Genomic DNA, 27,500 nt, shown 5'->3' on the forward strand with positions numbered 1-27,500 from the left:
TGGTGAGAGAGAGGGGGGAGAGATGGTGAGATGGTGAGAGAGAGGGGGAGAGATGGTGAGATGGGGAGAGAGAGGGGGGAGAGATGGTGAGATGGTGAGAGAGAGGGGGAGAGATGGTGAGATGGGGAGAGAGAGGGGGAGAGATGGTGAGATGGGGAGAGAGAGGGGGAGAGATGGGGAGATGGTGAGAGAGAGGGGGAGAGATGGTGAGATGGTGAGAGAGAGGGGGAGAGATGGGGAGATGGTGAGAGAGAGGGGGAGAGATGGTGAGATGGTGAGATGGGGAGAGAGAGGGGGAGAGATGGTGAGATGGGGAGAGAGGGGGAGAGATGGTGAGATGGTGAGAGAGAGGGGGAGAGATGGTGAGATGGTGAGAGAGAGGGGGAGAGATGGTGAGATGGGGAGAGAGGGAGAGATGGTGAGAGAGAGGGGGAGAGATGGGGATATGGTGACATAGAGGGGGAGAGATGGGGAGATGGTGAGAGAGAGGGGGAGAGATGGGGAGATGAGGAGAGAGAGGGGGAGAGATGGGGAGATGGTGAGAGAGAGGGGGAGAGATGGGGAGATGGTGACAGAGAGGGGGAGAGATGGGGAGATGGTGAGAGAGAGGGGGAGAGATGGGGAGATGGTGACAGAGAGGGGGAGCGATGGTGAGATGGGGAGAGAGAGGGGGAGAGATGGTGAGATGGGGAGAGAGGGGGAGAGATGGTGAGATGGTGAGAGAGAGGGGGAGAGATGGTGAGATGGTGACAGAGAGGGGGAGAGATGGTGAGAGGGAGAGAGAGAGGGGGAGAGATGGGGAAATGGTGAGAGAGAGGGGGAGAGATGGTGAGATGGGGAGAGAGGGGGAGAGATGGGGAGATGGTGACAGAGAGGGGGAGCGATGGTGAGATGGGGAGAGAGAGGGGGAGAGATGGTGAGATGGGGAGAGAGAGGGGGAGAGATGGGGAAATGGTGAGAGAGAGGGGGAGAGATGGTGAGATGGTGACAGAGAGGGGGAGAGATGGTGAGAGGGGGAGAGAGAGGGGGGAGAGAATGGTGAGATGGGGAGAGAGAGGGGGAGAGATGGGGAGATGGTGAGAGAGAGGGGGAGAGATGGTGAGATGGTGAGAGAGAGGGGGAGAGATGGGGAGATGGTGAGAGAGAGGGGGAGAGATGGTGAGATGGTGAGATGGGGAGAGAGAGGGGGAGAGATGGTGAGATGGGGAGAGAGGGGGAGAGATGGTGAGATGGTGAGAGAGAGGGGGAGAGATGGTGAGATGGTGAGAGAGAGGGGGAGAGATGGTGAGATGGGGAGAGAGGGAGAGATGGTGAGAGAGAGGGGGAGAGATGGGGATATGGTGACATAGAGGGGGAGAGATGGGGAGATGGTGAGAGAGAGAGATGGGGAGATGGGGAGAGAGAGGGGGAGAGATGGGGAGATGGTGAGAGAGAGGGGGAGAGATGGGGAGATGGTGACAGAGAGGGGGAGAGATGGGGAGATGGTGAGAGAGAGGGGGAGAGATGGGGAGATGGTGACAGAGAGGGGGAGCGATGGTGAGATGGTGAGAGAGAGGGGGAGAGATGGTGAGATGGTGAGAGAGAGGGGGAGAGATGGGGAGATGGTGAGAGAGAGGGGGAGAGATGGTGAGATGGTGACAGAGAGGGGGAGAGATGGTGAGATGGTGAGAGAGAGGGGGAGAGATGGTGAGATGGGAGAGAGGGGGAGAGATGGTGAGATGGTGACAGAGAGGGGGAGAGATGGTGAGATGGGAGAGAGGGGGAGAGATGGAGAGATGGGGAGAGAGAGGGGGAGAGATGGGGAGATGGTGAGAGAGAGGGGGGAGAGATGGTGAGATGGGAGAGAGGGGGAGAGATGGTGAGATGGTGAGAGAGAGAGGGGGAGAGATGGTGAGATGGTGAGAGAGAGGGGGAGAGATGGTGAGATGGTGAGAGAGAGGGGGAGAGATGGTGAGATGGTGAGAGAGAGGGGGAGAGATGGTGAGATGGTGAGAGAGAGGGGGAGAGATGGGGAGATGGTGAGAGAGAGGGGGAGAGATGGTGAGATGGTGAGAGAGAGGGGGAGAGATGGGGAGATGGTGAGAGAGAGGGGGAGAGATGGGGAGATGGTGAGAGAGAGGGGGAGAGATGGGGAGATGGTGAGAGAGAGGGGGAGAGATGGTGAGATGGGGAGAGAGAGGGGGAGAGATGGTGAGATGGTGAGAGAGAGGGGGAGAGATGGTGAGATGGTGAGAGAGAGGGGGAGAGATGGGGAGATGGTGAGAGAGAGGGGGAGAGATGGTGAGATGGTGAGAGAGAGGGGGAGAGATGGTGAGAGGGGGAGAGATGGTGAGATAGTGAGAGGGGGAGAGATGGTGAGATGGTGACAGAGATGGTGAGAGAGATGGTGAGTGACTGAGTGGGTGAGTGGGTGAGCGAGTGGATGAGTGAGTGGGTGGGTGAGTTGGTTGGGTGGGTGAGTGACTGAGTGGGTGAGCGAGTGGGTGGGTGAGTGGGTAGGTGAGTGAGTGACTGAGCGGGTGAGTGGGTGAGTGAGAGTGGGTGGGTGAGTTGGTTGGGTAGGTGAGTGACTGAGTGAGCGAGCGAGCGGGGTGAGCGCGTCGCTCACCGCGGAGCGAACTGGTCCACCGTGAGCCCGGCCTGCAGGCCGGTGCGCACATACTCCAGCCCGTCGGCCAGGGTGAAGGCCGCTTCTAGCACCGCGTCCGCACCAGCCTCCTGCATGTGGTAGCCGCTGATGGAGATGGAGTTGAAGCGTGGCATGTGCTGGTGACGGGGGTGAGGGTGAGGGGGTGAGTGGGAGGGGGGGAGGGAGAGGGGGAGTGAGTGGGTGGGTGAGTGGGTGGGTGGGGGAGTGAGTGGGTGGGTGGGTGAGTGGGTGGGTGGGTGAGTGGATGAGGGAGGGAGGTGGGTGAGTGGGTGGGTGGGTGAGTGGGTGGGTGAGTGGGTGGGTGGGTGAGTGGGTGAGTGGGTGGGTGGGTGAGTGAGTGGGTGGGTGGGTGAGTGAGTGAGTGAGTGGGTGGGTGGGTGGGTGGGTGGGTGGGTGGGTGAGTGGATGAGTGGGTGAGTGGGTGGGTGGGTGAGTGAGTGGGTGAGTGGGTGAGTGAGTGAGTGGGTGGGTGGGTGGGTGGGTGGGTGAGTGGGTGGGTGAGTGGATGAGGGAGGGAGGTGGGTGAGTGGGTGGGTGGGTGGGTGGGTGAGTGAGTGGGGTGGGTGGGTGGGTGGGTGAGTGGGTGGGTGAGTGGGTGGGTGGGTGAGTGGGTGAGTGGGTGGGTGGGTGAGTGGGTGAGTGGGTGGGTGGGTGAGTGGATGAGGGAAGGAGGTGGGTGAGTGGGTGGGTGGGTGGGTGGGGGAGTGAGTGGGTGAGTGGGTGGGTGAGTGAGTGGGTGGGTGGGTGGGTGAGTGGGTGGGTGGGTGAGTGGGTGGGTGAGTGGGTGAGTGGGTGGGTGGGTGGGTGGGTGGGTGAGTGGGTGGGGGAGTGAGTGGGTGGGTGAGTGGGTGGGTGGGTGAGTGAGTGAGTGAGTGAGTGGGTGGGTGGGTGAGTGGGTGAGTGGGTGGGTGGGTGAGTGAGCGGGTGAGTGGGTGGGTGAGTGGATGAGGGAGAGAGGTGTTTGGGTGGGTGGGTGGGGGAGTGAGTGGGTGGGTGAGTGAGTGAGTGAGTGGGTGGGTGGGTGAGTGAGTGAGTGGGTGAGTGGGTGGGTGGGTGAGTGGATGAGGGAGGGTGGGTGGGTGAGTGGGTGGGTGAGTGGGTGGGTGGGTGAGTGGGTGAGTGGGTGAGTGGGTTGGTGGGTGAGTGAGTGAGTGAGTGGGTGGGTGGGTGGGTGGGTGGGTGGGTGAGTGGGTGGGTGAGTGAGTGAGTGAGTGAGTGGGTGGGTGGGTGAGTGGATGAGGGAGGGAGGTGAGTGGGTGGGTGGGTGGGTGGGGGAGTGAGTGGGTGGGTGAGTGAGTGAGTGGGTGGGTGGGTGAGTGAGTGGGTGGGTGGGTGAGTGAGTGGGTGAGTGGGTGGGTGGGTGAGTAGGTGAGGGAGGGAGGTGAGTGGGTGGGTGGGGGAGTGAGTGGGTGGGTGAGTGAGTGGGTGGGTGGGTGAGTGAGTGGGTGAGTGGGTGAGTGGGTGGGTGGGTGAGTGGGTGGGTGGATGAGTGAGTGAGTGAGTGGGTGGGTGGGTTGGTGGGTGAGTGGGTGGGTGGGTGGGTGGGTGGGTGGGTGAGTGGGTGGGTGGGTGAGTGGGTGGGTGGGTGAGTGAGTGGGTGGGTGAGTGGGTGGGTGAGTGGGTAGGTGAGTGGGTAGGTGGGTGAGTGGGTGGGTGGGTGGGTTGGTGGGTGAGTGGGTGGGTGGGTGGGTGGGTGAGTGGGTGGGTGGGTGGGTGGGTGGGTGAGTGGGTAGGTGGGTGGCTGGGTGGGTGAGTGGGTGGGTGGGTGAGTGGGTAGGTGAGTGGGTGAGTGGGTGGGTGAGGGGGTGAGTGAGTGGGTGGGTGAGTAAGTGGGTGGGTGAGTGGGTGGGTGAGTGGGTAGGTGAGTGGGTGGGTGGGTGAGTGGGTGGGTGAGTGGGTGGGTGGGTGGGTGAGTGGGTGGGTGAGTGGGTGAGTGGGTGGGTGGGTGGGTGGGTGAATGGGTGGGTGGGTGAGTGGATGAGGGAGGGAGGTGGGTGAGTGGGTGGGTGGGTGGGTGGGTGGGGGAGTGAGTGGGTGTGGGTGAGTGAGTGAGTGGGTGGGTGGGTGGGTGAGTGGGTGGGTGGGTGAGTGGGTGGGTGAGTGGGTGAGTGGGTGGGTGGGTGAGTGGATGAGGGAGGGAGGTGGGTGAGTGGGTGGGTGGGTGAGTGAGTGAGTGGGTGGGTGAGTGGGTGGGTGAGTGAGTGGGTGGGTGAGTGGGTGGGTGAGTGGGTGGGTGAGTGAGTGGATGAGGGAGGGAGGTGAGTGGGTGGGGTGGGGGAGTGAGTGGGTGGGTGGGTGAGTGGGTGGGTGGGTGGGTGGGTGGGTGAGTGGGTGGGGGGAGTGAGTGGGTGGGTGAGTGAGTGGGTGGGTGGGTGAGTGAGTGGGTGGGTGGGTGAGTGGGTGAGTGGGTGGGTGAGTGAGTGGGTGAGTGGGTGGGTGAGTGGATGAGGGAGGGAGGTGAGTGGGTGGGTGGGTGGGGGAGTGAGTGGGTGGGTGAGTGAGTGAGTGGGTGGGTGGGTGAGTGGGTGAGTGGGTGGGTGGGTGAGTGGATGAGGGAGGGTGGGTGGGTGAGTGGGTGGGTGAGTGGGTGGGTGGGTGAGGTGGGTGAGTGGGTGAGTGGGTTGGTGGGTGGAGTGAGTGAGTGAGTGAGTGGGTGGGTGGGTGGGTGGGTGAGTGGGTGGGTGAGTGAGTGAGTGAGTGGGTGGGTGGGTGAGTGGATGAGGGAAGGAGGTGAGTGGGTGGGTGGGTGGGTGGGGGAGTGAGTGGGTGGGTGAGTGAGTGAGTGAGTGGGTGGTGGGTGGGTGAGTGAGTGGGTGGGTGGGTGAGTGAGTGGGTGAGTGGGTGGGTGGGTGAGTAGGTGAGGGAGGGAGGTGAGTGGGTGGGTGGGGGAGTGAGTGGGTGGGTGAGTGAGTGAGTGAGTGGGTGGGTGGGTGAGTGAGTGGGTGGGTGAGTGGGTGGATGAGTGAGTGAGTGAGTGGGTGGGTGGTTTGGTGGGTGAGTAGGTTGGTGGGTGGGTGGGTGGGTGAGTGGGTGGGTGGGTGGGTGGGTGGGTGAGTGGGTGGGTGGGTGGGTGGGTGAGTGGGTGGGTGGGTGAGTGAGTGGGTGGGTGAGTGGGTGGGTGAGTGGGTAGGTGAGTGGGTGGGTGGGTGAGTGGGTAGGTGGGTGGCTGGGTGAGTGGGTGGGTGGGTGAGTGGGTAGGTGAGTGGGTGAGTGGGTGGGTGAGGGGGGTGAGTGAGTGGGTGGGTGAGTGGGTAGGTGAGTGGGTGGGTGGGTGAGTGGGTGGGTGAGTGGGTAGGTGAGTGGGTGGGTGGGTGAGTGGGTGGGTGGGTGAGTGGGTGGGTGGGTGAGTGGGTGGGTGGGTGAGTGGGTGGGTGGGTGAGTAAGTGGGTGGGTGAGTGGGTGGGTGAGTGGGTGGGTGAGTAAGTGGGTGGGTGAGTGGGTGGGTGAGTGGGTAGGTGAGTGGGTGGGTGGGTGAGTGGGTGGGTGGGTGGGTGAGTGAGTGGGTGGGTGGGTGGGTGGGTGGGTGAGTGGGTGGGTGGGTGAGTGAGTGGGTGGGTGAGTGGGTGGTGGGTGGGTGGGTGAGTGAGTGGGTGGGTGGGTGAGTGGATGGGTGGGTGAGTGGGTGGATGGGTGGGTGAGTGGGTGGGTGGGTGAGTGGGTGGGTGGGTGAGTGGGTAGGTGAGTGGGTGAGTGGGTGGGTGAGGGGGTGAGTGAGTGGGTGGGGTGAGTAAGTGGGTGGGTGAGTGGGTGGGTGAGTGGGTGGGTGGGTGAGTGGGTAGGTGAGTGGGTGGGTGGGTGAGTGAGTGGGTGAGTGGGTGAGTGGGTGGGTGGGTGAGTGGGTGGATGAGTGAGTGAGTGAGTGGGTGGGTGGTTTGGTGGGTGAGTAGGTGGGTGGGTGGGTGGGTGGGTGAGTGGGTGGGTGGGTGGGTGAGTGGGTGGGTGGGGTGTGGTGGGGGTGGGGTGGGGTGAGTGAGTGGGGTGGGTGAGTGGGTGGGTGAGTGGGTAGGTGAGTGGGTGGGTGGGTGAGTGGGTAGGTGGGTGGCTGGGTGAGTGGGTGGGTGGGTGAGTGGGTAGGTGAGTGGGTGAGTGGGTGGGTGAGGGGGGTGAGTGAGTGGGTGGGTGAGTGGGTAGGTGAGTGGGTGGGTGGGTGGGTGAGTGGGTGGGTGAGTGGGTAGGTGAGTGGGTGGGTGGGTGAGTGGGTGGGTGGGTGGGTGGGTGAGTGGGTGGGTGGGTGAGTGGGTGGGTGGGTGAGTGGGTGGGTGGGTGAGTAAGTGGGTGGGTGAGTGGGTGGGTGAGTGGGTGGGTGAGTAAGTGGGTGGGTGAGTGGGTGGGTGAGTGGGTAGGTGAGTGGGTGGGTGGGTGAGTGGGTGGGTGGGTGGGTGGGTGAGTGAGTGGGTGGGTGGGTGGGTGGGTGGGTGAGTGGGTGGGTGGGTGAGTGGGTGGGTGAGTGGGTGGTGGGTGGGTGGGTGAGTGAGTGGGTGGGTGGGTGGGTGAGTGGATGGGTGGGTGGGTGAGTGGGTGGATGGGTGGGTGAGTGGGTGGGTGGGTGAGTGGGTGGGTGGGTGAGTGGGTAGGTGAGTGGGTGAGTGGGTGGGTGAGGGGGTGAGTGAGTGGGTGGGTGAGTAAGTGGGTGGGTGAGTGGGTGGGTGAGTGGGTGGGTGGGTGAGTGGGTAGGTGAGTGGGTGGGTGAGTGGGTGGGTGGGTGAGTGGGTGGGTGAGTGGATGGGTCAGTGGGTGGGTGAGTAAGTGGGTGGGTGAGTGGGTGGGTGAGTGGGTAGGTGAGTGGGTGGGGTGGGTGGGTGAGTGGGTGGGTGGGTGGGTGGGTGGGTGAGTGAGTGGGTGGGTGGGTGGGTGGGTGGGTGGGTGAGTGGGTGGGTGGGTGAGTGAGTGGGTGGGTGAGTGGGTGGTGGGTGGGTGGGTGAGTGAGTGGGTGGGTGGGTGAGTGGATGGGTGGGTGGGTGAGTGGGTGGATGGGTGGGTGAGTGGGTGGGTGGGTGAATGGGTGGGTGGGTGAGTGGGTAGGTGAGTGGGTGAGTGGGTGGGTGAGGGGGTGAGTGAGTGGGTGGGTGAGTAAGTGGGTGGGTGAGTGGGTGGGTGAGAGGGTGGGTGGGTGAGTGGGTAGGTGAGTGGGTGGGTGAGTGGGTGGGTGGGTGAGTGGGTGGGTGAGTGGATGGGTCAGTGGGTGGGTGAGTAAGTGGGTGGGTGGGTGGGTGAGTGGGTGAGTGGGTGAGTGGGTAGGTGAGTGGGTGAGTGGGTGGGTGAGGGGGGTGAGTGAGTGGGTGGGTGAGTAAGTGGGTGGGTGAGTGGGTGGGTGAGTGGGTGGGTGGGTGAGTGGGTAGGTGAGTGGGTGGGTGAGTGGGTGGGTGGGTGAGTGGGTGGGTGAGTGGATGGGTCAGTGGGTGGGTGAGTAAGTGGGTGGGTGAGTGGGTGGGTGAGTGGGTAGGTGAGTGGGTGGGTGGGTGGGTGAGTGGGTGGGTGGGTGGGTGGGTGGGTGAGTGAGTGGGTGGGTGGGTGGGTGGGTGAGTGGGTGGGTGGGTGAGTGAGTGGGTGGGTGAGTGGGTGGTGGGTGGGTGGGTGAGTGAGTGGGTGGGTGGGTGAGTGGATGGGTGGGTGGGTGAGTGGGTGGATGGGTGGGTGAGTGGGTGGGTGGGTGAGTGGGTGGGTGGGTGAGTGGGTAGGTGAGTGGGTGAGTGGGTGGGTGAGGGGGTGAGTGAGTGGGTGGGTGAGTAAGTGGGTGGGTGAGTGGGTGGGTGAGTGGGTGGGTGGGTGAGTGGGTAGGTGAGTGGGTGGGTGAGTGGGTGGGTGGGTGAGTGGGTGGGTGAGTGGATGGGTCAGTGGGTGGGTGAGTAAGTGGGTGGGTGGGTGGGTGAGTGGGTGAGTGGGTGAGTGGGTAGGTGAGTGGGTGAGTGGGTGGGTGAGGGGGTGAGTGAGTGGGTGGGTGAGTAAGTGGGTGGGTGAGTGGGTGGGTGAGTGGGTGGGTGGGTGAGTGGGTAGGTGAGTGGGGTGGGTGAGTGGGTGGGTGGGTGAGTGGGTGGGTGAGTGGATGGGTCAGTGGGTGGGTGAGTAAGTGGGTGGGTGAGTGGGTGGGTGAGTGGGTAGGTGAGTGGGTGGGTGGGTGGGTGAGTGGGTGGGTGGGTGGGTGGGTGGGTGAGTGAGTGGGTGGGTGGGTGGGTGGGTGGGTGAGTGGGTGGGTGGGTGAGTGAGTGGGTGGGTGAGTGGGTGGTGGGTGGGTGGGTGAGTGAGTGGGTGGGTGGGTGAGTGGATGGGTGGGTGGGTGAGTGGGTGGGTGGGTGAGTGGGTGGGTGAGTGGATGGGTCAGTGGGTGGGTGAGTAAGTGGGTGGGTGGGTGGGTGAGTGGGTAGGTGAGTGTGCGAGCGAGCGACTGACTGAGCGAGCGATTGACCGGGCGACCGGGTGACTGAACGAGGCGAGCGACTCAGTGAGCGAGCGACTGAGCGAGCGACTGAGCGAGCGACCAGGTGACTGAGCGAGCGAGCGAGCGACTCAGCGACCGGGTGACTGAGCGAGCGAGCGAGCGACTCAGCGACCGGGTGACTGAGCGAGCGAGCAACTGAGCGAGCGAGCGACTGAGCGAGCGAGCGACTGAGCGAGCGAGCGACTGAGCGAGCGAGCGGGTGACTGAGCGAGCGACCAGGTGACGGAGCGAGCGAGCGAGCGACTCAGCGACCGGGTGACTGAGCGAGCGAGCAACTGAGCGAGCGAGCGACTGAGCGAGCGAGCGACTGAGCGAGCGAGCGGGTGACTGAGCAAGCGAGCGACTGAGCGAGCGAGCGACTGAGCGAGCGAGCGAGCGACTGAGCGAGCGAGCGGGTGACTGAGCGAGCGAGCGACTGAGCGAGCGATTGAGCGAGCGAGCGGGTGACTGAGCGAGCGAGCGACTGAGCGAGCGAGCGAGCGACTGAGCGACTGAGCGAGCGAGCGGGTGACTGAGCGAGCGAGCGACTGAGCGAGCGAGCGAGCGACTGAGCGACTGAGCGAGCGAGCGGGTGACTGAGCGAGCGAGCGACTGAGCGAGCGATTGAGCGAGCGAGCGGGTGACTGAGCGAGCGAGCGACTGAGCGAGCGAGCGGGTGACTGAGCGAGCGAGCGAGCGACCGGGTGACTGAGCGAGCGAGCGACTGAGCGAGCGAGCGGGTGACTGAGCGAGCGAGCGACTGAGCGAGCGAGCGGGTGACTGAGCGAGCGAGCGACTCAGCGAGCGAGCGACTGAGCGACCGGGCGACCGGATGACTGAGAGACCGGGCGAAGTGAGCGAGCGAGCGACTCAACGAGCGAGCGACTGAGCGAGCGAGCGACTGAGCGAGCGAGCGACTCACCGGGCGGGCGAGCGAGCGAGCGACTCACCGTGGCGGTGAAGGCGAAGATGTCTGCGATGATGCGCAGGGAGGCTTGAGGCGGGTAGATGAACGTATTGCGCACCATGAACTCCTTGAGGATGTCGTTCTGGATGGTGCCGGTGAGACGGCCCCGCGGGACGCCCTCCTCCTCCGCCGCCGCCACGAACATGGCCAACACGGGCACCACGGCGCCGTTCATCGTCATGGAGACCGACATGCGGTCCAGCGGGATGCCCTGGGGAGAGAGACACACAGAGAGAGACACAGAGAGAGACAGAGAGACAGTGAGACACAGAGAGAGACACACAGAGACACGCGGAGACACAGGGAGACACAGGGAGATACACAGAGACACACAGAGACACACAGAGACACAGAGAGACACAGAGACACAGAGAGACACAGAGACACAGTGAGAGACAGTGAGAGACACACAGAGACACGCGGAGACACAGGGAGACACACAGACACACACAGACACACAGAGACACTCAGAGACACAGGGAGACACAGAGACACACAGAGACACACAGAGACACACAGAGACAGGGAGAGACACACAGAGACACGCGGAGACACAGGGAGACACACAGACACACAGAGACACAGGGAGACACAGGGAGACACAGGGAGACACAGGGAGACACACAGAGACACACAGAGACACGCAGAGACACAGAGACACACAGAGACACACAGAGACAGGGAGAGACACACAGAGACACACAGAGACAGGGAGAGACACAGAGACAGGGAGAGACACACAGAGACACGCGGAGACACAGGGTGAGACACAGACACACAGAAACACAGAGACACACAGAGACACAGGGAGACACAGGGTGAGACACAGAGACACAGGGAGACACAGAGACACACAGAGACACACAGAGACACAGAGACACACAGAGACACACAGAGACACACAGAGACACACAGAGACAGGGAGAGACACACAGAGACACGCGGAGACACAGGGAGACACACAGAGACACACAGAGACACACAGAGACACAGAGACAGGGAGAGACACACAGAGACACACAGAGACACACAGAGACACACAGAGACACACAGAGACAGGGAGAGACACACAGAGACAGAGAGAGACACAGGGAGACACACAGAGACACACAGAGACACACAGAGACACAGAGACACACAGAGACACACAGAGACACACAGAGACACACAGACACAGGGAGAGACACACAGAGACACACAGAGACACACAGAGACAGGGAGAGACACAGGGAGACACACAGACACACAGAGACACACAGAGACACACAGAGACACACAGAGACAGGGAGAGACACAGGGAGACACACAGAGACACACAGGGGGACAGGGGGAGACACACAGAGACACACAGAGACACACAGAGACACACAGACACACAGAGACACACAGAGACACAGGGAGACACAGAGACACACAGAGACACAGAGAGACAGTGAGAGACACACAGAGACATGCGGAGACACAGGGAGACACACAGACACACAGACACACAGAGACACACAGAGACACACAGAGACACAGAGACACACAGAGACACAGACACACAGAGACACACAGAGACACAGGGAGACACAGAGACACACAGAGACACACAGAGACACAGAGAGAGACACACAGAGACACACAGAAACAGGGAGAGACACAGGGAGACACACAGAGACACACAGAGACACACAGAGACACACAGAGACAGGGAGAGACACACAGAGACACGCGGAGACACAGGGAGACACACAGAGACACACAGAGACACACAGAGACACACAGAGACACACAGAGACAGGGAGAGACACACAGAGACACACAGAGACAGGGAGAGACACACAGAGACACGCGGAGACACAGGGAGACACACAGAGACACACAGAGACACACAGAGACACACAGAGACACACAGAGACAGGGAGAGACACACAGAGACACACAGAGACACGGAGACACAGAGACACACAGAGACACACAGAGACACACAGAGACAGGGAGAGACACACAGAGACACACAGAGACACACAGAGACAGGGAGAGACACACAGAGACAGGGAGAGACACAGGGAGACACACAGAGACACACAGAGACACACAGAGACACAGAGACACACAGAGACACACAGAGACACACAGAGACACACAGACACAGGGAGAGACACACAGAGACACACAGAGACACACAGAGACAGGGAGAGACACACAGAGACACGCGGAGACACAGAGACACACAGAGACACACAGAGACACACAGAGACACACAGAGACACAGAGACACACAGAGAGACACAGAGACACAGAGACACACAGAGACACACAGAGACACACAGAGACACACAGAGACACAGAGAGAGACACACAGAGACACACAGAGACAGGGAGAGACACAGGGAGACACACAGAGACACACAGGGGGACAGGGGGAGACACACAGAGACACACAGAGACACACAGAGACACAGGGTGAGACACCTGGAAGAGGAGTTTCATGTCCTCGACGGAGTCGATGGCGACTCCGGCCATCCCTACGTCACCAGCGACGCGCGGGTCATCGGAGTCGTAGCCGCGGTGGGTGGGCAGGTCAAAGGCCACGGACAGACCCTGCTGCCCCGCACGGATGTTGGCCCTGCAGAGAGACACAGAGACACAGACAGAGAGAGACAGAGAGAGACACAGAGACACAGACAGAGAGACGCGGTGGGTGGGCAGGTCAAAGGCCACGGACAGACCCTGCTGCCCCGCACGGATGTTGGCCCTGCAGAGAGACACAGAGACACAGACAGAGAGAGACAGAGAGAGACACAGAGACACAGACAGAGAGACGCGGTGGGTGGGCAGGTCAAAGGCCACGGACAGACCCTGCTGCCCCGCACGGATGTTGGCCCTGCAGAGAGACACAGAGACACAGACAGAGAGAGACAGAGAGAGACACAGAGACACAGACAGAGAGACACGGTGGGTGGGCAGGTCAAAGGCCACGGACAGACCCTGCTGCCCCGCACGGATGTTGGCCCTGTAGAGAGACACAGAGACACAGACAGAGAGACACGGTGGGTGGGCAGGTCAAAGGCCACGGACAGACCCTGCTGCCCCGCACGGATGTTGGCCCTGTAGAGAGACACAGAGACACAGACAGAGAGACACGGTGGGTGGGCAGGTCAAAGGCCACGGACAGACCCTGCTGCCCCGCACGGATGTTGGCCCTGTAGAGAGACACAGAGACACAGACAGAGAGAGACAGAGAGAGACACAGAGACACACAGAGAGACACGGTGGGTGGGCAGGTCAAAGGCCACGGACAGACCCTGCTGCCCCGCACGGATGTTGGCCCTGTAGAGAGACACAGAGACACAGACAGAGAGAGACAGAGAGAGACACAGAGACACACAGAGAGACACGGTGGGTGGGCAGGTCAAAGGCCACGGACAGACCCTGCTGCCCCGCACGGATGTTGGCCCTGTAGAGAGACACAGAGACACAGACAGAGAGACACGGTGGGTGGGCAGGTCAAAGGCCACGGACAGACCCTGCTGCCCCGCACGGATGTTGGCCCTGCAGAGAGACACAGAGACACAGACAGAGAGAGACAGAGAGAGACACAGAGACACACAGAGAGACACGGTGGGTGGGCAGGTCAAAGGCCACGGACAGACCCTGCTGCCCCGCACGGATGTTGGCCCTGTAGAGAGACACAGAGACACAGACAGAGAGAGACAGAGAGAGACACAGAGACACACAGAGAGACACGGTGGGTGGGCAGGTCAAAGGCCACGGACAGACCCTGCTGCCCCGCACGGATGTTGGCCCTGTAGAGAGACACAGAGACACAGACAGAGAGACACGGTGGGTGGGCAGGTCAAAGGCCACGGACAGACCCTGCTGCCCCGCACGGATGTTGGCCCTGCAGAGAGACACAGAGACACAGACAGAGAGAGACAGAGAGAGACACAGAGACACACAGAGAGACACGGTGGGTGGGCAGGTCAAAGGCCACGGACAGACCCTGCTGCCCCGCACGGATGTTGGCCCTGTAGAGAGACACAGAGACACAGACAGAGAGAGACAGAGAGAGACACAGAGACACACAGAGAGACACGGTGGGTGGGCAGGTCAAAGGCCACGGACAGACCCTGCTGCCCCGCACGGATGTTGGCCCTGTAGAGAGACACAGAGACACAGACAGAGAGACACGGTGGGTGGGCAGGTCAAAGGCCACGGACAGACCCTGCTGCCCCGCACGGATGTTGGCCCTGCAGAGAGACACAGAGACACAGACAGAGAGAGACAGAGAGAGACACAGAGACACACAGAGAGACACGGTGGGTGGGCAGGTCAAAGGCCACGGACAGACCCTGCTGCCCCGCACGGATGTTGGCCCTGTAGAGAGACACAGAGACACAGACAGAGAGACACGGTGGGTGGGCAGGTCAAAGGCCACGGACAGACCCTGCTGCCCCGCATGGATGTTGGCCCTGTAGAGAGACACAGAGACACAGACAGAGAGAGACACGGTGGGTGGGCAGGTCAAAGGCCACGGACAGACCCTGCTGCCCCGCACGGATGTTGGCCCTGCAGAGAGACACAGAGACACAGACAGAGAGAGACAGAGAGAGACACAGAGACACACAGAGAGACACGGTGGGTGGGCAGGTCAAAGGCCACGGACAGACCCTGCTGCCCCGCACGGATGTTGGCCCTGTAGAGAGACACAGAGACACAGACAGAGAGACACGGTGGGTGGGCAGGTCAAAGGCCACGGACAGACCCTGCTGCCCCGCACGGATGTTGGCCCTGTAGAGAGACACAGAGACACACAGAGAGACACGGTGGGTGGGCAGGTCAAAGGCCACGGACAGACCCTGCTGCCCCGCACGGATGTTGGCCCTGTAGAGAGACACAGAGACACAGACAGAGAGACACGGTGGGTGGGCAGGTCAAAGGCCACGGACAGACCCTGCTGCCCCGCACGGATGTTGGCCCTGCAGAGAGACACAGAGACACAGACAGAGAGAGACAGAGAGAGACACAGAGACACACAGAGAGACACGGTGGGTGGGCAGGTCAAAGGCCACGGACAGACCCTGCTGCCCCGCACGGATGTTGGCCCTGTAGAGAGACACAGAGACACAGACAGAGAGAGACAGAGAGAGACACAGAGACACACAGAGAGACACGGTGGGTGGGCAGGTCAAAGGCCACGGACAGACCCTGCTGCCCCGCACGGATGTTGGCCCTGTAGAGAGACACAGAGACACAGACAGAGAGACACGGTGGGTGGGCAGGTCAAAGGCCACGGACAGACCCTGCTGCCCCGCACGGATGTTGGCCCTGCAGAGAGACACAGAGACACAGACAGAGAGAGACAGAGAGAGACACAGAGACACACAGAGAGACACGGTGGGTGGGCAGGTCAAAGGCCACGGACAGACCCTGCTGCCCCGCACGGATGTTGGCCCTGTAGAGAGACACAGAGACACAGACAGAGAGACACGGTGGGTGGGCAGGTCAAAGGCCACGGACAGACCCTGCTGCCCCGCATGGATGTTGGCCCTGTAGAGAGACACAGAGACACAGACAGAGAGAGACACGGTGGGTGGGCAGGTCAAAGGCCACGGACAGACCCTGCTGCCCCGCACGGATGTTGGCCCTGCAGAGAGACACAGAGACACAGACAGAGAGAGACAGAGAGAGACACAGAGACACACAGAGAGACACGGTGGGTGGGCAGGTCAAAGGCCACGGACAGACCCTGCTGCCCCGCACGGATGTTGGCCCTGTAGAGAGACACAGAGACACAGACAGAGAGACACGGTGGGTGGGCAGGTCAAAGGCCACGGACAGACCCTGCTGCCCCGCACGGATGTTGGCCCTGTAGAGAGACACAGAGACACACAGAGAGACACGGTGGGTGGGCAGGTCAAAGGCCACGGACAGACCCTGCTGCCCCGCACGGATGTTGGCCCTGTAGAGAGACACAGAGACACAGACAGAGAGACACGGTGGGTGGGCAGGTCAAAGGCCACGGACAGACCCTGCTGCCCCGCACGGATGTTGGCCCTGTAGAGAGACACAGAGACACAGACAGAGAGACACGGTGGGTGGGCAGGTCAAAGGCCACGGACAGACCCTGCTGCCCCGCACGGATGTTGGCCCTGCAGAGAGACACAGAAACACAGACAGAGAGACACGGTGGGTGGGCAGGTCAAAGGCCACGGACAGACCCTGCTGCCCCGCACGGATGTTGGCCCTGTAGAGAGACACAGAGACACACAGAGAGACACGGTGGGTGGGCAGGTCAAAGGCCACGGACAGACCCTGCTGCCCCGCACGGATGTTGGCCCTGTAGAGAGACACAGAGACACAGACAGAGAGACACGGTGGGTGGGCAGGTCAAAGGCCACGGACAGACCCTGCTGCCCCGCACGGATGTTGGCCCTGTAGAGAGACACAGAGACACAGACAGAGAGACACGGTGGGTGGGCAGGTCAAAGGCCACGGACAGACCCTGCTGCCCCGCACGGATGTTGGCCCTGTAGAGAGACACAGAGACACAGACAGAGAGACACGGTGGGTGGGCAGGTCAAAGGCCACGGACAGACCCTGCTGCCCCGCACGAATGTTGGCCCTGTAGAGAGACACAGAGACACAGACAGAGAGACACGGTGGGTGGGCAGGTCAAAGGCCACGGACAGACCCTGCTGCCCCGCACGGATGTTGGCCCTGCAGAGAGACACAGAGACACAGACAGAGAGAGACAGAGAGAGACACAGAGACACACAGAGAGACACGGTGGGTGGGCAGGTCAAAGGCCACGGACAGACCCTGCTGCCCCGCACGGATGTTGGCCCTGTAGAGAGACACAGAGACACAGACAGAGAGACACGGTGGGTGGGCAGGTCAAAGGCCACGGACAGACCCTGCTGCCCCGCACGGATGTTGGCCCTGTAGAGAGACACAGAGACACACAGAGAGACACGGTGGGTGGGCAGGTCAAAGGCCACGGACAGACCCTGCTGCCCCGCACGGATGTTGGCCCTGTAGAGAGACACAGAGACACAGACAGAGAGACACGGTGGGTGGGCAGGTCAAAGGCCACGGACAGACCCTGCTGCCCCGCACGGATGTTGGCCCTGTAGAGAGACACAGAGACACAGACAGAGAGACACGGTGGGTGGGCAGGTCAAAGGCCACGGACAGACCCTGCTGCCCCGCACGGATGTTGGCCCTGCAGAGAGACACAGAGACACAGACAGAGAGACACGGTGGGTGGGCAGGTCAAAGGCCACGGACAGACCCTGCTGCCCCGCACGGATGTTGGCCCTGTAGAGAGACACAGAGACACACAGAGAGACACGGTGGGTGGGCAGGTCAAAGGCCACGGACAGACCCTGCTGCCCCGCACGGATGTTGGCCCTGTAGAGAGACACAGAGACACAGACAGAGAGACACGGTGGGTGGGCAGGTCAAAGGCCACGGACAGACCCTGCTGCCCCGCACGGATGTTGGCCCTGTAGAGAGACACAGAGACACAGACAGAGAGACACGGTGGGTGGGCAGGTCAAAGGCCACGGACAGACCCTGCTGCCCCGCACGGATGTTGGCCCTGTAGAGAGACACAGAGACACAGACAGAGAGACACGGTGGGTGGGCAGGTCAAAGGCCACGGACAGACCCTGCTGCCCCGCACGAATGTTGGCCCTGTAGAGAGACACAGAGACACAGACAGAGAGACACGGTGGGTGGGCAGGTCAAAGGCCACGGACAGACCCTGCTGCCCCGCACGGATGTTGGCCCTGTAGAGAGACACAGAGACACAGACAGAGAGAGACAGAGAGAGACACAGAGACACACAGAGAGACACGGTGGGTGGGCAGGTCAAAGGCCACGGACAGACCCTGCTGCCCTGCACGGATGTTGGCCCTGCAGAGAGACACAGACAGAGAGAGTGAGACAGAGAAAGACACAGATACATAAAGACCCATAGAGACACACAGAGACACACAGAGACACACAGAGAGACACACAGAGAGACAGAGAGAGACACAGAGAGACACAGAGAGACACAGAGAGACACAGAGAGACACACAGAGAGACACAGAGACACACAGAGAGACACAGAGAGACAGAGAGACACACAGAGAGACACACAGAGAGACAGAGAGAGACAGAGAGACACACAGAGAGACAGAGAGAGTCTATGGCTCTCTCTGTATGTGGTGAGTGAGTGACTGAGTGAGTGGTGAGTGAGTGACTGACTGAGTGAGTGACTGAGTGACTGAGTGAGTGAGTGAGTGACTGAGTGAGTGAGTGAGTGACTGAGTGAGTGGTGAGTGAGTGACTGACTGAGTGAGTGGTGAGTGAGTGACTGACTGAGTGAGTGACTGAGTGACTGAGTGAGTGAGTGAGTGACTGAGTGAGTGAGTGAGTGACTGAGTGAGTGGTGAGTGAGTGACTGACTGAGTGAGTGGTGAGTGAGTGACTGACTGAGTGAGTGACTGAGTGACTGAGTGAGTGAGTGAGTGACTGAGTGAGTGAGTGAGTGACTGAGTGAGTGGTGAGTGAGTGACTGACTGAGTGAGTGACTGAGTGACTGAGTGAGTGGTGAGTGAGTGACTGACTGAGTGACTGAGTGAGTGACTGAGTGAGTGGTGAGTGAGTGACTGACTGAGTGAGTGACTGAGTGACTGAGTGAGTGACTGAGTGACTGAGTGAGTGGTGAGTGAGTGACTGACTGAGTGACTGAGTGAGTGAGTGAGTGAGTGGTGAGTGAGTGAGTGACTGACTGAGTGAGTGAGTGAGTGACTGACTGAGTGAGTGACTGAGTGACTGAGTGACTGAGTGAGTGGTGAGTGAGTGACTGACTGAGTGAGTGACTGAGTGACTGAGTGACTGAGTGAGTGGTGAGTGAGTGACTGACTGAGTGAGTGGTGAGTGAGTGACTGACTGAGTGAGTGACTGAGTGACTGAGTGAGTGAGTGAGTGACTGAGTGAGTGAGTGAGTGACTGAGTGAGTGGTGAGTGAGTGACTGACTGAGTGAGTGACTGAGTGACTGAGTGAGTGGTGAGTGAGTGACTGACTGAGTGACTGAGTGAGTGACTGAGTGAGTGGTGAGTGAGTGACTGACTGAGTGAGTGACTGAGTGACTGAGTGAGTGACTGAGTGACTGAGTGAGTGGTGAGTGAGTGACTGACTGAGTGACTGAGTGAGTGAGTGAGTGAGTGGTGAGTGAGTGAGTGACTGACTGAGTGAGTGAGTGAGTGACTGACTGAGTGAGTGACTGAGTGACTGAGTGACTGAGTGAGTGGTGAGTGAGTGACTGACTGAGTGAGTGACTGAGTGAGTGAGTGACTGAGTGAGTGGTGAGTGAGTGACTGACTGAGTGAGTGACTGAGTGACTGAGTGACTGAGTGAGTGGTGAGTGAGTGACTGACTGAGTGAGTGACTGAGTGACTGAGTGACTGAGTGAGTGGTGAGTGAGTGACTGACTGAGTGAGTGACTGAGTGACTGAGTGACTGAGTGAGTGGTGAGTGAGTGACTGACTGAGTGAGTGACTGAGTGACTGAGTGACTGAGTGAGTGGTGAGTGAGTGACTGACTGAGTGAGTGACTGAGTGACTGAGTGACTGAGTGAGTGGTGAGTGAGTGACTGACTGAGTGAGTGACTGAGTGACTGAGTGACTGAGTGAGTGGTGAGTGAGTGACTGACTGAGTGAGTGACTGAGTGACTGAGTGACTGAGTGAGTGGTGAGTGAGTGACTGACTGAGTGAGTGACTGAGTGAGTGAGTGACTGAGTGAGTGAGTGACTGAGTGACTGAGTGAGTGAGTGAGTCGGTGACTGAGTGAGTGACTGAGTGACTGAGTGAGTGGTGAGTGAGTGACTGACTGAGTGAGTGACTGAGTGACTGAGTGAGTGGTGAGTGAGTGACTGACTGACTGAGTGACTGAGTGACTGAGTGAGTGGTGAGTGAGTGACTGACTGAGTGAGTGACTGAGTGACTGAGTGAGTGGTGAGTGAGTGACTGACTGAGTGAGTGACTGAGTGACTGAGTGAGTCGGTGACTGAGTGAGTGACTGAGTGAGTGACTGAGTGACTGAGTGAGTGGTGAGTGAGTGACTGACTGAGTGAGTGACTGAGTGACTGAGTGAGTGAGTGAGTCGGTGACTGAGTGAGTGACTGAGTGACTGAGTGAGTGGTGAGTGAGTGACTGACTGAGTGAGTGACTGAGTGACTGAGTGAGTGGTGAGTGAGTGACTGACTGACTGAGTGACTGAGTGACTGAGTGAGTGGTGAGTGAGTGACTGACTGAGTGAGTGACTGAGTGACTGAGTGAGTGGTGAGTGAGTGACTGACTGAGTGAGTGACTGAGTGACTGAGTGAGTCGGTGACTGAGTGAGTGACTGAGTGAGTGACTGAGTGACTGAGTGAGTGGTGAGTGAGTGACTGACTGAGTGAGTGACTGAGTGACTGAGTGAGTGGTGAGTGAGTGACTGACTGAGTGAGTGACTGAGTGACTGAGTGAGTCGGTGACTGAGTGAGTGACTGAGTGAGTGACTGAGTGACTGAGTGAGTGACTGAGTGAGTGGCAAGTGGTGAGTGAGTGGTGATTGAGTGAGTGAGCGAGTGAGTGAGTGACTGAGCGAGTGGTGAGTGAGTGGTGAGTGAGTGAGCGAGTGAGTAGCTGAGTGAGTGAGTGTGCGAGTGGTGAGCGAGTGAGTGTGCGAGTGGTGAGCGAGTGAGTGAGTGAGTGAGCGAGTGAGTGGCTGAGCGAGTGAGTGGCTGAGTGAGTGAGTGGCTGAGCGAGTGGTGAGTGAGTGAGCGAGTGAGTAGCTGAGTGAGTGAGTGTGCGAGTGGTGAGCGAGTGAGTGAGTGGCTGAGTGGTGAGTAGCGAGTGGCTGAGTGGCTGAGTGAGTGGCTGAGTGAGTGAGTGGCTGAGCGAGTGGTGAGTGAGTGGTGAGTGAGTGAGCGAGTGAGTGAGTAGCTGAGTGAGTGAGTGTGCGAGTGGTGAGCGAGTGGTGAGCGAGTGAGTGAGTGAGTGGCTGAGTGGCTGAGTGGCTGAGCGAGTGAGTGAGTGGCTGAGTGAGTGAGTGGCTGAGCGAGTGGTGAGTGAGTGGTGAGTGAGTGAGCGAGTGAGTGAGTAGCTGAGTGAGTGAGTGTGCGAGTGGTGAGCGAGTGAGTGAGTGAGTGAGTGAGCGAGTGAGTGGCTGAGCGAGTGAGTGAGTGGCTGAGTGAGTGAGTGGCTGAGCGAGTGGTGAGTGAGTGGTGAGTGAGTGAGCGAGTGAGTAGCTGAGTGAGTGAGTGTGCGAGTGGTGAGCGAGTGAGTGAGTGGCTGAGTGGTGAGTAGTGAGTGGCTGAGTGGCTGAGTGAGTGGCTGAGTGAGTGAGTGGCTGAGCGAGTGGTGAGTGAGTGGTGAGTGAGTGAGCGAGTGAGTGAGTAGCTGAGTGAGTGAGTGTGCGAGTGGTGAGCGAGTGGTGAGCGAGTGAGTGAGTGAGTGGCTGAGTGGCTGAGTGGCTGAGCGAGTGAGTGAGTGGCTGAGTGAGTGAGTGGCTGAGCGAGTGGTGAGTGAGTGGTGAGTGAGTGAGCGAGTGAGTAGCTGAGTGAGTGAGTGTGCGAGTGGCTGAGCGAGTGGTGAGTGAGCGAGTGAGTGAGTGGCTGAGCGGCTGAGCGAGTGAGTGAGTGGCTGAGTGAGTGAGTGGCTGAGCGAGTGGTGAGTGAGTGGTGAGTGAGTGAGCGAGTGAGTGAGTAGCTGAGTGAGTGAGTGTGCGAGTGGTGAGCGAGTGAGTGAGTGAGTGAGTGAGCGAGTGAGTGGCTGAGCGAGTGAGTGAGTGGCTGAGTGAGTGAGTGGCTGAGCGAGTGGTGAGTGAGTGGTGAGTGAGTGAGCGAGTGAGTAGCTGAGTGAGTGAGTGTGCGAGTGGTGAGCGAGTGAGTGAGTGGCTGAGTGGTGAGTAGTGAGTGGCTGAGTGGCTGAGTGAGTGGCTGAGTGAGTGAGTGGCTGAGCGAGTGGTGAGTGAGTGGTGAGTGAGTGAGCGAGTGAGTGAGTAGCTGAGTGAGTGAGTGTGCGAGTGGTGAGCGAGTGGTGAGCGAGTGAGTGAGTGAGTGGCTGAGTGGCTGAGTGGCTGAGCGAGTGAGTGAGTGGCTGAGTGAGTGAGTGGCTGAGCGAGTGGTGAGTGAGTGGTGAGTGAGTGAGCGAGTGAGTAGCTGAGTGAGTGAGTGTGCGAGTGGCTGAGCGAGTGGTGAGTGAGCGAGTGAGTGAGTGGCTGAGCGAGTGGTGAGTGAGCGAGTGAGTGGCTGAGTGAGTGGTGAGCGGCTGAGTGAGTGAGCGAGTGGCTGAGTGAGTAGCGAATGAGCGAGTGAGTGAGTAGCTGAGTGAGTGAGCGAGTGGTGAGCGAGTTAGTGGTGAGTGAGTGCGTGGTGAGTGGTAGCTGAGTGAGTGGCTGAGTAGCTGAGCGAGTAGCTGAGTGACTGAGCGACTGAGCGACTGAGCGAGTGAGCGAGTGACTGAGCGAGTGAGCGACTGAGTGACTGAGTGACTGAGCGACTGAGCGACTGAGCGAGTGAGCGAGTGACTGAGCAAGTGAGCGACTGAGTGACTGAGTGACTGAGCGACTGAGCGACTGAGCGAGTGAGCGAGTGACTGAGCGAGTGAGCGACTGAGTGACTGAGTGACTGAGTGACTGAGCGACTGAGCGACTGAGCGAGTGAGCGAGTGACTGAGCGAGTGAGCGACTGAGTGACTGAGTGACTGAGTGACTGAGCGACTGAGCGACTGAGCGAGTGAGCGAGTGACTGAGCGAGTGAGCGACTGAGTGACTGAGTGACTGAGCGACTGAGCGACTGAGCGAGTGAGCGAGTGACTGAGCGACTGAGCGACTGAGCGAGTGAGCGAGTGACTGAGCGAGTGAGCGACTGAGTGACTGAGTGACTGAGCGACTGAGCGACTGAGCGAGTGAGCGAGTGACTGAGCGAGTGAGCGACTGAGTGACTGAGTGACTGAGCGACTGAGCGACTGAGCGAGTGAGCGAGTGACTGAGCGAGTGAGCGACTGAGCGACTGAGCGACTGAGCGAGTGAGCGAGTGACTGAGCGAGTGAGCGACTGAGTGACTGAGTGACTGAGCGACTGAGCGAGTGAGCGAGTGACTGAGCGAGTGAGCGACTGAGTGACTGAGTGACTGAGCGACTGAGCGAGTGAGCGAGTGACTGAGCGAGTGAGCAACTGAGCGACTGAGCGACTGAGCGAGTGAGCGAGTGACTGAGCGAGTGAGCGACTGAGTGACTGAGTGACTGAGCGACTGAGCGAGTGAGCGAGTGAGCGAGTGACTGAGCGAGTGAGCGACTGAGCGACTGAGTGACTGAGCGAGTGAGCGACTGAGTGACTGAGTGACTGAGCGAGCGACTGAGCGAGTGAGCGAGTGACTGAGCGAGTGAGCGACTGAGTGACTGAGTGACTGAGCGAGTAGCTGAGTGACTGAGTGACTGAGCGACTGAGCGAGTGAGCGACTGAGCGACTGAGCGAGTGAGCGAGTGACTGAGTGACTGAGTGACTGAGCGACTGAGCGACTGAGCGAGTGAGCGAGTGACTGAGCGAGTGAGCGACTGAGTGACTGAGTGACTGAGCGACTGAGCGACTGAGCGAGTGAGCGAGTGACTGAGCGAGTGAGCGACTGAGTGACTGAGTGACTGAGCGAGTAGCTGAGTGAGCGAGTGAGCGAGTGACTGAGCGAGTGAGCGACTGAGTGACTGAGTGACTGAGCGAGTAGCTGAGTGACTGAGTGACTGAGCGAGCGACTGAGCGAGTGAGCGAGCGACTGAGCGACTGAGCGACTGAGCGACTGAGCGACTGAGCGAGTGAGCGAGTGAGCGAGTGACTGAGCGACTGAGTGACTGAGTGACTGAGCGACTGAGCGACTGAGCGACTGAGCGAGTGAGCGAGTGACTGAGCGAGTGAGCGACTGAGTGACTGAGTGACTGAGCGAGTAGCTGAGTGAGCGAGTGAGCGAGTGACTGAGCGAGTGAGTGACTGAGTGACTGAGCGAGCGACTGAGCGAGTGAGCGAGCGACTGAGCGACTGAGCGACTGAGCGAGTGAGCGAGTGACTGAGCGAGTGAGCGACTGAGTGACTGAGTGACTGAGCGACTGAGCGACTGAGCGAGTGAGCGAGTGACTGAGCGAGTGAGCGACTGAGTGACTGAGTGACTGAGCGAGTAGCTGAGTGAGCGAGTGAGCGAGTGACTGAGCGAGTGAGTGACTGAGTGACTGAGCGAGCGACTGAGCGAGTGAGCGAGCGACTGAGCGACTGAGCGACTGAGCGAGTGAGCGAGTGACTGAGCGAGTGAGCGACTGAGTGACTGAGTGACTGAGCGAGTGAGCGAGTGACTGAGCGAGTGAGCGACTGAGCGACTGAGTGACTGAGCGACTGAGCGAGCGACTGAGCGAGTGAGCGAGTGAGCGAGTGAGCGAGTGACTGAGCGAGTGAGCGACTGAGTGACTGAGTGACTGAGCGACTGAGCGAGTGAGCGAGTGAGCGAGTGACTGAGTGACTGAGCGAGTGAGCGACTGAGTGACTGAGTGACTGAGCGAGCGACTGAGCGAGTGAGCGAGTGACTGAGCGACTGAGCGAGTGAGCGAGTGACTGAGCGAGTGAGCGACTGAGCGACTGAGCGAGTGAGCGACTGAGCGACTGAGCGACTGAGCGAGTGAGCGAGTGACTGAGCGAGTGAGCGACTGAGTGACTGAGTGACTGAGCGACTGAGCGACTGAGCGAGTGAGCGAGTGACTGAGCGAGTGAGCGACTGAGTGACTGAGTGACTGAGCGACTGAGCGACTGAGCGAGTGAGCGAGTGACTGAGCGAGTGAGCGACTGAGTGACTGAGTGACTGAGCGACTGAGCGACTGAGCGACTGAGCGAGTGAGCGAGTGACTGAGCGAGTGAGCGACTGAGTGACTGAGTGACTGAGCGAGTAGCTGAGTGAGCGAGTGAGCGAGTGACTGAGCGAGTGAGCGACTGAGTGACTGAGTGACTGAGCGAGTAGCTGAGTGACTGAGTGACTGAGCGAGCGACTGAGCGAGTGAGCGAGTGACTGAGCGACTGAGCGACTGAACGAGCGAGCGACTGAGCGAGTGAGCGAGTAGCTGAGTGACTGAGCGACTGAACGAGCGAGCGACTGAGCGAGTAGCTGAGTGACTGAGCGACTGAACGAGCGAGCGACTGAGCGAGTGAGCGAGTAGCTGAGTGACTGAGCGACTGAACGAGCGAGCGACTGAGTGAGCGAGCGAGCGACTGAGCGAGCGAGCGACTGAGCGAGTAGCTGAGTGACTGAGCGAGCGACTGAGTGAGCGAGCGAGCGACTGAGCGAGTAGCTGAGTGACTGAGCGACTGAGCGAGCGACTGAGTGAGCGAGCGAGCGAGCGACTGAGCGAGTAGCTGAGTGACTGAGCGACTGAGCGAGCGACTGAGTGAGCGAGCGAGCGACTGAGCGAGTAGCTGAGTGACTGAGCGACTGAGCGAGCCTCACCGGTAGAAGGCGTTACTCTCCTCCACCGTGCTGAAGCCGGCGTATTGCCTCACCGTCCAGGGCCGGTGCGTGTACATGGTGGTGTGTGGACCCCGTGTGTAGGGGAACACCCCTGGGAGCTCATCACCACCGCCACCACCACCGTCACCACCACCGCCACCACCACCACCACCGCCACCACCACCACCACCGCCACCACCGCCACCACCACCACCACCGCCACCACCGTCACGGAGCTTGGGGAGGTCACGGCGGGTGTACACCGGTTTCACAGCGATGCCCTCGGCCGTAGACCAGACGAGAGTCTCTGGGGAAACGCCCTAAGGTGGTGGTGGTGGTGGTGGGCAACAACACGTGGGGGGTTGTGGTGGTGGTGGTGGTGGTGGACAACAACACGTGGGGGGTTGTGGTGGTGGTGGTGGTGGTGGTGGTTGTTGTGGTGGTGGTTGTGGTGATGGTGGTGGTGGTGGGCAACAACACGTGGGGGGTTGTGGTGGTGATGGTGGTGGTGGTTGTTGTGGTGGTGGTTGTGGTTGTGATGGTGGTGGTGGTGGTAGGCAACAACACGTGGGGGGTTGTGGTGGTGATGGTGGTGGTGGTGGTTGTTGTGGTGGTGGTGGTGGTTGTGATGGTGGTGGTGGTGGTGGGCAACAACACGTGGGGTGTTGGTGGTTGTGATGGTTGTGGTGGTGGTGGTTGTTGTGGTGGTGGTTGTGGTTGTTGTGGTGGTGGTTGTGGTGGTTGTGGTTGTTGTGGTGATGGTGGTGGGCAACAACACGTGGGGGGTTGTGATGGTGGTGGTGGTGATGGTGGTGGTGGTGGTGATGTTGATGATGGTGGTTGTGGTGGTGGTGATGGTGGTGGTTGTGGTGGTTGTAATGGTGGTGGTGGTGATGGTGGTGATGGTGATGTTGATAGTGGTGGTTGTGGTAGTTGTGGTGGTGTTGGTGATGGTTGTGGTAGTTGTGGTGGTGGTGAAGGTGGTGGTGATGGTGGTGATGGTGGTGCTGGTTGTGGTGATGATGGTGGTGATGGTGGTGATGATGGTGATGGTGGTGCTGGTTGTGGTGGTGATGGTGGTGATGGTGGTGGTGATGGTGGTGATGATGGTGGTGGTGATGGTGGTGGTGATGGTGGTGGTGATGATAATGGTGATGTTGGTGGTGATGATGGTGGTGATGGTAGTTGTGCTGGTGGTGATGGTGGTGGTGATGGTGGTGATGATGGTGGTGGTGGTTGATGCCATATTTTCTGTCCGTCTGCTACAGCAGAGGTGTAGGGAATTCCAACAAGACCTACATCTCTGCTTTATTGACCTGGTCAAGGCCTATGATACCATCAGTGGGCCTGGGCTCTGGATTGTTCTTCGTGCTTTCGGAGTCCCTGACCCTCTGCTCACGATCATCAAGGACCTTCGTGATGGTGAGCGGGCCCGGGTAAAACTACGTGGCCGGGAGTCGGAGCCATTCCCTGTACACCTTGGGGTGCGACAGGGATGTCCTCTGGCTCCCACATTATTTGACATCTATTTCGACCGCGTAGTTCGTGAAGCCTTCGATGGCTGTACCGGAGAAATTTCCATCTGGTACAGATACAATGGGAGGCTGATCGATGCCCGGGTGCGGTCAAGGGATGGCTGCCTGCCTATTGCTCAACCACGTTGTGTATGCCAATGATCTGGTGATTTCTGCTCACTCAGAGGAGGAGTTGGAGGCGCTGCTGCTGAGATTGGAGCGTGCCACTAAGAGGTGGGGCCTTACCATCAGCCCCACCAAAACTAAGCACCTGCCTGGGTATTTTGTACCATCGGACACTCCACCCCCCACAACTTCCAATCGGTGATGGGGCAGTTGTGGAGAGAGTGGAGAGTTTCCCATACCTGGGCAGTGTGCTCATGACCGGCTCCGGTTTGACAGCAGAGGTCTCACTCCGAATCAGTTGAGCGGCAATATCTTTTCATCGGTTGCGTA

The 27,500-nt window shown here is 59.9% G+C and overlaps 1 protein-coding gene across 1 annotated transcript in view; it reads right to left on the reverse strand.

Annotated features, from left to right (window-relative positions):
* Nucleotides 1-2,608: 2,608 nt before the first annotated feature.
* LOC144955434 (methylmalonyl-CoA mutase, mitochondrial-like) overlaps nt 2,609-27,500 on the reverse strand; it is a gene marked incomplete at its 3' end in the record, with an annotated part of 26,233 nt that continues 1,341 nt past the window's right edge. The window contains exons 2-5 of the mRNA XM_078885650.1: nt 25,531-25,850; nt 12,490-12,643; nt 10,016-10,243; nt 2,609-2,766 (exon numbers count right to left, since the gene is read on the reverse strand). Coding sequence (XP_078741776.1) covers nt 2,609-2,766; nt 10,016-10,243; nt 12,490-12,643; nt 25,531-25,850 — 860 coding nt within the window. The remainder of the gene's footprint in view (nt 2,767-10,015; nt 10,244-12,489; nt 12,644-25,530; nt 25,851-27,500) is intronic.

This window comes from Lampetra fluviatilis, unplaced genomic scaffold (genome assembly GCF_964198595.1).
Source record: "Lampetra fluviatilis unplaced genomic scaffold, kcLamFluv1.1 SCAFFOLD_1029, whole genome shotgun sequence".
Classification (NCBI taxonomy): Eukaryota; Metazoa; Chordata; class Hyperoartia; order Petromyzontiformes; family Petromyzontidae; genus Lampetra; species Lampetra fluviatilis.